At 26.8% G+C, this 9,274-nt stretch overlaps 1 protein-coding gene across 1 annotated transcript; it reads right to left on the reverse strand.

Moving 5' to 3' along the window:
• Window positions 1-2,280: 2,280 nt before the first annotated feature.
• Window positions 2,281-8,066, reverse strand: LOC100203582 (lysosomal aspartic protease). The gene is made up of 8 exons (XM_065790714.1): window positions 7,902-8,066; window positions 6,181-6,307; window positions 5,948-6,071; window positions 5,743-5,861; window positions 3,543-3,742; window positions 3,201-3,323; window positions 2,769-3,012; window positions 2,281-2,678 (listed from the first exon to the last, which is right to left on the reverse strand). Exons 1-8 carry the CDS (start codon window positions 7,964-7,966, stop codon window positions 2,517-2,519), a joined length of 1,164 nt encoding a protein of 387 aa, XP_065646786.1. The 5' UTR covers window positions 7,967-8,066; the 3' UTR covers window positions 2,281-2,516.
• Window positions 8,067-9,274: the final 1,208 nt, after the last annotated feature.

Genomic DNA, 9,274 nt, shown 5'->3' on the forward strand with positions numbered 1-9,274 from the left:
TATATATATATATATATATATATATATATATATATATATATATATATATATATATATATATATATGCATATATATATATATATATATATATATATATATATATATATATATATATATATATATATATATATATATATATATATATATATATATATATATATATATGCATGTATATATATACATGCATTTATATACATGCATATACACGTTTATATGCATTTACTGTTTTCGTTCTTAAATGACTTGCTTCAAACTCCGTGCTTTTATAATATGATAATGAAAAAAAAAATATGTTTGCGTTATATTGCAGTTTATATAGCCAATATTGAAAATCAATATTGGCTATATATATCAAAATGTGGACATTTTTTATTGGTGCAATATTTTTAGCATTATTTAGCTAATATTGAGATACCAGATATATCTGCAAACTTTTCGAAAGTTGAAAAGTTTGCAGATATATCTGCAAACTTTCCAACTATTTAAGTTTTTTAGAAACTATAATATACAAAAGTTATAATATGAAAATTGTATAACAATATGTAAAGAACATATTAAAAGTTTGTTCTCACTTATTTACACATTTCTAAACGAGGACTGATAGCAGAATAATATGTTTTGGTTACAAATAATTTTTTTTTGAAAATCGTGTTGAGCATCAATAATTTTTTTTTAAAATGAGTTAAATAAGATGGGTGCTGTTTTATTATCAACTTTGAACATAAACATAAGAATGTGATAAAAAAGTTAAAATACGTTGAGTATTTTGAATTTATTAAAAAGAAGTTTAGTCTATAAGAATTGATCCATATTTCTGAAAATTCTTACACCGTGTATTTGTTTAATTAGTAGCATATTAATTTTAGATACAAAAATGACTAGATTTATATCCAAACTTTTTATTGTAAAGAATATTATTAACATTTAAGATAGAATAAAGTCATAATACGCTTCAAAATCTTCGCATTTTTAGGTTTTCAGGAAAAACCTAAAAATGCGAAGGTTTTATTTCAGAAATAAATCAAAAATATGTAAAAGTGATATTGTTATACCTTTTATTGGTTTAATAATGACGTTACTGCTGACATCATCTAAACCTTAAATTTTGTTAGGTTTACAAAGTTACTGTTTTTTTTACTAGTAGTTTCTCCATAGTTCATGATTAGGCATAACAGCATTATTAGATGTCAAGGAAGATTTAAAGATTGTTTGATATTTAATTTTTGCAGCTACATTTATATATATATATATATATATATATATATATATATATATATATATATATATCAAATGGGGACATTTTATATCAATATATATATCGAAATGTGAAACATTTTATATTGGTGCAGTGTTGTTGACAACATTTAACAAACATATCTAGGGAACACAGATATGCTCACACAGATATATCACAACTCTTCCTGAGCAGTGAAGTTCTGAACAGTTTGATAATATTGCGACGTAACAATAATTCGCATTGTTAAATACCGTAACTTATTGTAAAAACACTAATAAGTAGAAAATAAAATATAGCTAAAACATGTAACCTTATTTGTATTAAAAAGCGAAAAGTAAACTTTTTAATTTAATAGTTCATTAGACTAAAAATTAACAAGACTGCACAAGATTTCAAAACATGTCAATCTTTAGTTTATTGAACTATTAGATGTAAATTAAGTTTATTTCCGCTTTTTAGTACAAAAAATAATACTTTTAGCTTTTATTTTTGTAATAATAAATCTATTGGTAAAAAATTTGATTTATTGATGCTTTTCGAGTTACTTTCGTGGCTTTATTTTATCAATTTAATTTTGAAATATCAAGCATTTTATTTCGAAGATTAAAAATTTTGATCTTTCTTAACTCTCATTTAACAAGCTTAAAGAAAACACCGCCTCTTGATGATATATTCTTGAACGTTTTAATTTGATGTATTATTTTTTTAAATTTAGACGCCCCAAGAAGTCTTTACGATCTTATCACAGAGCACCGTGGAAAAGCATTTGAAAGGAAGTTCACGCATCCATCATTACCGATGTTATAAAACTTGCCCAGAATCACGGATCTCTAGCTAGAATCATGAATTTCTAGCTTTTGAGGCGAGCGCGCTAAACACTGCGCTACGTCCGCACTTTTAGCGTATTCATTCCTATTACGTCCGCACTTTTAGCGTATTCATTCCTATTAGGTTATGCATCGAAACTTTTCTTGCTCAAGTTTTTAACAATCGAAAGAAAATCAACTTTTGAGTAATAAAATAACTAAATAAAAAATGCAAAATTAAAAGAATAATTATTATAAATTTTCAATCGCAAAAGACGACCTATAAAATAAACTACATTTAAAAAAATCTAATAACATATAAAATTATTTATAGATAAGTTGAACTTTAATAAATTACAAAAAAAAAACTGAAAGTTAAAATCTTTAAAAACAAAACAGTAGCAATCAGCAGTTGGAAGTTTAAATATGTAAGAGCAGATGATATTAAAAACTAATAAACATTATTTAACTCCTTATTTTGTATTAGCAAATCCAACGCGATTGTTTTTGAGGTCAAAAACTGTATAATAAGGACCAATAAAAACATCTCCAAGGATCCATAAAGGTCCTCTAGGAGGAGGAACATCTATGGCAATAAATCCACTGATACATTCCGTTTGTCCTAATGTCGAAACCTTGAAATAAAATAAAATTAATAAAAAATAATTTATAATCGGCTTCTGATAACTTTAAAATTAAACACAAAAAGGTAAATAAAAAGGTACCTTTAAAACATAGTCAGAACCCTTTAGTACAAACTTCTTTCCACCAATCCAAAACTCAAGAGAAGGCAAAGTCGGAACTTTAGCACAATCAATGATATATTCCCCTCCAACTATAGGTGTAGCTCCAATCATCTGATTAAGCTTGTTAACCTCCTCTGTTGGCCCAGCAATCAGAGACGTACCAGTATCAGCAATAGCATTACAACCAGAAGCACAAAACATAGGCTCACCATTAACTACAACCCTAAATTTATAAATAAAATTACAACTATAAAATAATTAAATATAAGTAAATTATATAAACTTTAAACGCAAAAAAATATTTGTAAATAAAACGAAAAATTTTATAACAAATGGTCATTGTTATAATTTCGTTTTTTAATAAATTTGAAAAAAAGAACTATAAAGTAGTTGGTATTACTAAAACCATACTTATCCATTTTAAATTGCCAATAGCCTTCAACGGTAACTGGTGTGTATGTAATATCTCCTACAAACTTTGACGAATCTACTCCTCCTAATAAAAGTTCTCCACCAGTAGAATCATTAACATTCCTAAAAAATATTTTTTTTTATTTGTCAAAATAACAAAAAAAAACTAATATTAAAATACTAACATTATAATACTTATATATAAATACTTAAAGCAAATGTAATTAAAAATATGAGCATAATTAAATTAAAAAACTTAATTTGTAACTATAAGTCACTCTAAATAGAATTAATTTAAAAAAAGTATTAAAATGATTTTGGAATAAATATATATTTTTTTACCTATCAAGATAAAAGGAAAACACAGCATCCTCCACAAGCTTTTGATCAACCATATTATAGAATGGTGGAACAACACCATTTACAGATATTTGACTGTAACCCATTCCTAACAATCCATCAAACTTGGCAGCAACAAAAGCAATACCAGGTTCAGAGGTTGCTTCTCCAAACATTTGATTTTTTACAATAATGTCTGCAACCTACAAATATTAAGGTCATATATGATCTAGCTTATTTAGAAAATATTACACAAAAGACAAATTAAGTGATTGCAAACTCTGGAAATAGTTTTATTTTTTAAACTCTTAGTTTATGAAAAATTGTGAACAGTTTTAATAAAAGGGTCAATTTATTATATAGCAAAAATTAATGAAAAAATTAAACAGTAAATTTATGACTGAGAAATTAAAAACAGTCAAAACTTACATAAAACATACATATAGCTTACAACTTACATTTTGTTTATTATTAAACACCAGTTAGTTGAAGTATTATAAATAAAAAAATTATAAAAAAATCATTACAAAGGTCACAAATATGCACGGTAATTTTAAAATCAACCAATAAAGAATTATACTAAATCTATTTGCACATTGTACAAAACAATAAAATCAGATCTTTGTTGGGGGAAACTTTAAAGAATTATTTAAAAATTTAAATGTTCTAAATCAGACATAAATTGATAATAACAATGAAAAGATTTTAAAATATGTAGATAAAATTTAAATTTCTATCTTTATTTTTACATAAAATATCTGGGTCAGAGAGTTACAAGCATGTAACTGACAGTTATATTTGATTTATAAGAAAACATTGAAAATAAGATTTAAATTAGAAATGAACGTAGTGTTTTTTTTAAAGATAATTAAATACAGTTACAGTGTTGTGATTTGCAGATATTTCATTTTTAATATATCCAGTGGTGTACACTTGATTTTTAGATGTTTGAGTTTGGACACTTACAAGCATTGTGCAAACTCCAAACTTTTGTATGTTTATGCTTATATCAAAAAATAATGTTTTGCAAAGAATTGCGGTGATTGGAGCTTGGGAAAAAAAAACCCTAATTTTTGGGCCCACCCAGCCCTTAACGTGGAAGCAACAGGTTTATAAAATATTTTCTTTACTATTTTTATTAAAATTTATATTCATCAACAAGTTTCAAGTTTCATGCAATAATCTTTTAGTGTTCAGTTTTTGTGACCCTGCAATGTTTACACCCCCTCAAATTGAGGGGGGTTAAAACTTTATATGGTCATAGTTTTTGAAAAATAAGAAATTATTGCATGAAATTTGAAATTTGTTGATGAATATAAATTTAGATAAAAATAGTAAAGAAAATATTATATAACCTAGTTGCTTCCACATTAAGGGCTGGGTGGGCCCAAAAATTAGGGTTTTTTTGTTCCCAAGCTCCAATCACCCCAATTCTTTGCAAAACATTCTTTTTTGATATAAGCATAAACATACAAAAGTTTGGAGTTTGCACAATGCCTGCAAGTGTCAAAACTCAAGCATCTAAAAATCCAGTGTACACCACTGATATCACTTTGCACAGTATGTTTAATAAATAATATGGTTTTATAATGAGATTTTAAACTTCAAGATAAATATTATTATTTCTTATTGAATAACAACTGAGTTTTGTGATAAAAACAGAGTTAGCAGTTTTTAAAAAACTAAATTTTTAAAAAGCAGAAGCATTTCCAAATACTGCAATTTGCAATCATTAAATTTGCTCCTTGAAAAGTATAAATATTACAAGTAAAAGATTTGTTGAATTTGAAAAACAATATTTTTTCAAGGAAAAAAAAGTTCACTTTTTTAGTTTAGGGGTACTTTTATGGACATATTATGAGACATTTATGGGTCTGAGTAATTTCAATGTTTATTATTTTCTAAAAAAAAATAAACAAATTTTTTGAGGATGGGGTAAAAAACTTTTTTAGGAATATATAAACAGTAAACTAAACTTTGCTTTAAAATTTGTTTCATTGCAGCAACATTAAAATTGAGTTGTTTTTTTTTTCAACAACCTTCTTAATAACTAACCTAACTAAAAAAAGTTAACCAAAGTGGTATTAATAAGAATGGCAAAAATAATCTAATTATGGAGGAGAGATATAAAAACAAACAAAAAAAAACGTGAGCTTCCACATTGACTAATAATTTTATTAATATGACAAAATTATTTAAAAACCTGTAAAGTATCGATACTTTGGTATCCAGAACAACTTCCACTACCATATTGAATGGAAAATTTTGTGCCATTCTGAACATATGTACTTGATTTATCTCCATGATATTTGTTGTGAGTTACTTAAAAGTTAAAATCGAAATAAAACTAAACAAAATTAAGATGTGTAAATCTGTATAAAATCAACACAAAATATAAAAACACCTACAGCAGGCAATATCAGTCCAGCCACAATGTGATGAAGGAACCCACAAATTTGATGATCCAGTATCAAAGACAACTTTAAATGGCTGAGGAGGAGTGCCTAGTGAAATATCACCATAGTATTGTGCCTAATATAACAAATTAAAGGTTCACCAACACAAAATGAAACTTAACTCATTTTTGTTAAAAATAAATAAATAAAGTTAATTATACATCTAAATAAAGTTAAATAAATACATCCATATAGTTTCGAAGAACTTCTGGTGATTCTCCCCATTCCGATTGAAAACCAAGTTTTTGAAAATCAAAACCTTGCTCTCGTAGAGTGCGCCTGACAGTCGTTTCGAGTTTTTTTATTTTTATTCTAAGATGAAATATAAAGGTAGTTATCCTTTTTAAAATAAATGCAAACAAAATATTTACTTTATAAAAGAATATGCATATTTTCTTATATAGTTAATTAAAGCTAGCATTTATTCAATGACACTTTATACTATATAACTATCTGTAAACGACAACTGATGTTAGGGTTTAGTAAGGCAAAATCTACGTATGAAAGATATTTATTATGGCAAATAAAAAATTTTGTTTCTTTAGTTGTTTTTTTTGTATCTGATACAAAAAGAACTCTGATTTTGTGACAATCTTTACAATAAATTTTTTAAACTGCTCGACTTGTATAAGAAATTTTTAGAGTTTGATTCAAGCAAATGAAAACTCTAAAACACATGTAAAATCAAAAGTCTGTAAAAGTTGTTGATTGCATTAATGCAGGAATTTAACAGCCAATTATTTAAAAGTATTAATAAAAACAATGTGTTGCAGCTGTTTAATGACCATTGGGAGCAATTTTTAGCTTTAATAAAAGCTGCTGCTATTAAACAAACATAAATGAGCATAAATAAAAGACCAATATAGGATAAGTTTAACGCTATGGCCAAGGTGTTATATGTTAATAATTGGATTTATAAACATTTAAAGCCAGCTTCAGTACAAATCTTCTAGGAAAAGATTTATTTAACTTATAATTATGCTGGCTTGGAATAATCGAATCTTTTAAAAAAAAGATTTATTCAATTGAATTTTTTACTCTGTTGGAGTTAAAGATTTAGTTGTTACTCAAACATTGTTTCCAACATGTTGGAGTAAAAGATTAAGTAGTTAGCCATTCCAGAAGATTTTTTTTTGTCTACATATTTAACAATGATTATCATGGTTGTATAGACCTTAGAAAGATATAACAAAGGAAGGCTCTTTCAACATTAGAGGTTAGGTGGATCCAATGTTAGTGAATTTTGTGCTAGAAAAACTCAAGGTTTTTTTACCAAAACGTCTAATACTTAAGAATGGAAAATAGCTGTGTAATAGCCCCAAATTAAAATAAGAAAACGCCAATAATTAAGCCCGAAAATCAAAACAAATAACACACAAAGGAAAGGATAATATACATAATTTCTAAACAAAAATCCTAAATACCATTTCTTCAAGATAACATAAATAAATACTTGGTTTGAATAGAGGAAAGATTATACTTGCTCATTTTACAGGAAACCTTTTTTAAAAAAGTGTTTTTTTGACAAACTGTCCTTAAAGTTTTTAAACACTGAGAACTAAGAAACGATGTATAAATGTTAAAAAGGCTTCCCATTCCATTAGATTCCCTATCCCTTTTTTAATTTATATGGAAACTTTCAAACAAATTTGATGTGTTTTGGTACTTAGTAATCCTTACCTTCAAAAACTTCTTTTAAAAAAACATTCCCGATGCAAGTTTTTTTAACAGTGGTTTTAAGACGTGGATAATATATAGGTGAAGTCATAATTTAAAACTTACTACTTTCTACATATGGCTGGAAAGAGAAAAAATATTAGAAGCTACTAATAATATTTACAAGTTGGAATTATCAGATAAATGACTAGACGATCAACTACCAGATAAATAAAAAATAGATATTCACCTGTGAATTTCTGAAAAAATCAGGGATGCACATAACAGTAGGATCGTCAGAGATAGGGCTTTCATTTTATTAGCTACTTACGAGGCCCAATGTTAATGATTATAAACAAAAAAAACCTACTCTACTTCTCTGCAGTTATGTTACAGTGCTTAAGTTGTCTATAATTCTATAATTTAAAAAAATAGAGAACAAATTAACTTTAAAATTTTGCGCTAAATTGTTACCTGGTTTACACGTTTTTCAATCATGTGATTTTCACAAGATTTCGCTTTAAAAAGTCATAGTTTAAAGGGCTTTGTACATGGCGTACTTTGTAACAGGCCTATTCATCGTCCGAATGACGTCATAAACTGGAGGCTAACATTTTTTAAACCATATTTTCTGTTAAGCGTCGAAGCTCTTGCTATTTATTTATTTAGTTAAAAATTTAAATTTGTAATAAACATGGGTCGTAAATGCTGTGTCACTAATTGTAATGGAAATTATGATCAAAGTTCTAAAGAAAAAACTTTTCGTCTTCCTCGAATACCAGAGGAAAGAAAAAGGTGGTTGCCAGTTATACCAAGAGAAAATATACCAGATAAAAAAGACACCGTAGTTTGTGAAAGGCTTGCACTGGCCTGTTGGATAAGTTTTAAAAAAAGACTATGGAAAAGAAAGACCTCGTGATCCTCCATCTGTATTTACGTGTGTAAAACCAAGTTTAATCTGTATTTACGTGTGTAAAACCTTCACCATCTGGTTGTCCTAGAACTACTTCAAGATTACATGCTGAATCTAGAAATTTTCAACCTGACGAATTATCAGCTTTCAATTTAAAAGACGTTATAAAATCATTTAATGATCTGAAAACGAACATAGAAAGTTACAACTTTAATGGAGTTGATCTATTATTTAACACTAAAACAGACAATCAAGTATTTATTCAATCATTAGAGTTCTTTCATAACACCGGTGTTCCATTATTTGTTCTGAAAATAAATAATAATTTTCAGTGCGAAGCATTTCATTGTGGAGTCAAATGTGTAATAAAAACACTATCGCAGAACAGAATTACCATATTAAATAGATGGTCACATATTGTAGAAGCAGTTCGATTTTTCAATGTTTATGAGATAAACAGTAAAAAAAATATTATTGAACAGCAACTATTTTCGATGAGTGATAAACTTGTCACAGATAAAAAATATTCTGTTGAAACAATAATAAGAGCATTTAAATATTTTTCAATGTCACGTACTACATATAATCGTCTGAGAGAAGATTTTCAACTTCCTAGCACTACAACATTAACAAGACTAACATCGAAAGTAAAATCTGTTCATGAAGATATGTTTCTACAAAAAGTGTTTTCAAACTTATCTGACCTTAGA

Source organism: Hydra vulgaris, chromosome 02 (genome assembly GCF_038396675.1).
Source record: "Hydra vulgaris chromosome 02, alternate assembly HydraT2T_AEP".
NCBI classification, from domain to species: Eukaryota; Metazoa; Cnidaria; class Hydrozoa; order Anthoathecata; family Hydridae; genus Hydra; species Hydra vulgaris.

What these genes read in the sequence shown, in the direction of transcription:
- LOC100203582 (XM_065790714.1), bottom strand. Translation starts at nt 7,966, where the DNA reads ATGAAAGCCCTATCTCTGACGATCCTACTGTTATGTGCATCCCTGATT. An exon ending in ATTTTTTCAGAAATTCACAG is followed by an intron (nt 6,308 to 7,901) that starts GTGAATATCTAT and finishes ATTTCATCTTAG; the next exon opens with AATAAAAATAAAAAAACTCG. An exon ending in TGGCAATTTAAAATGGATAA is followed by an intron (nt 3,013 to 3,200) that starts GTATGGTTTTAG and finishes TTATAAATTTAG; the next exon opens with GGTTGTAGTTAATGGTGAGC.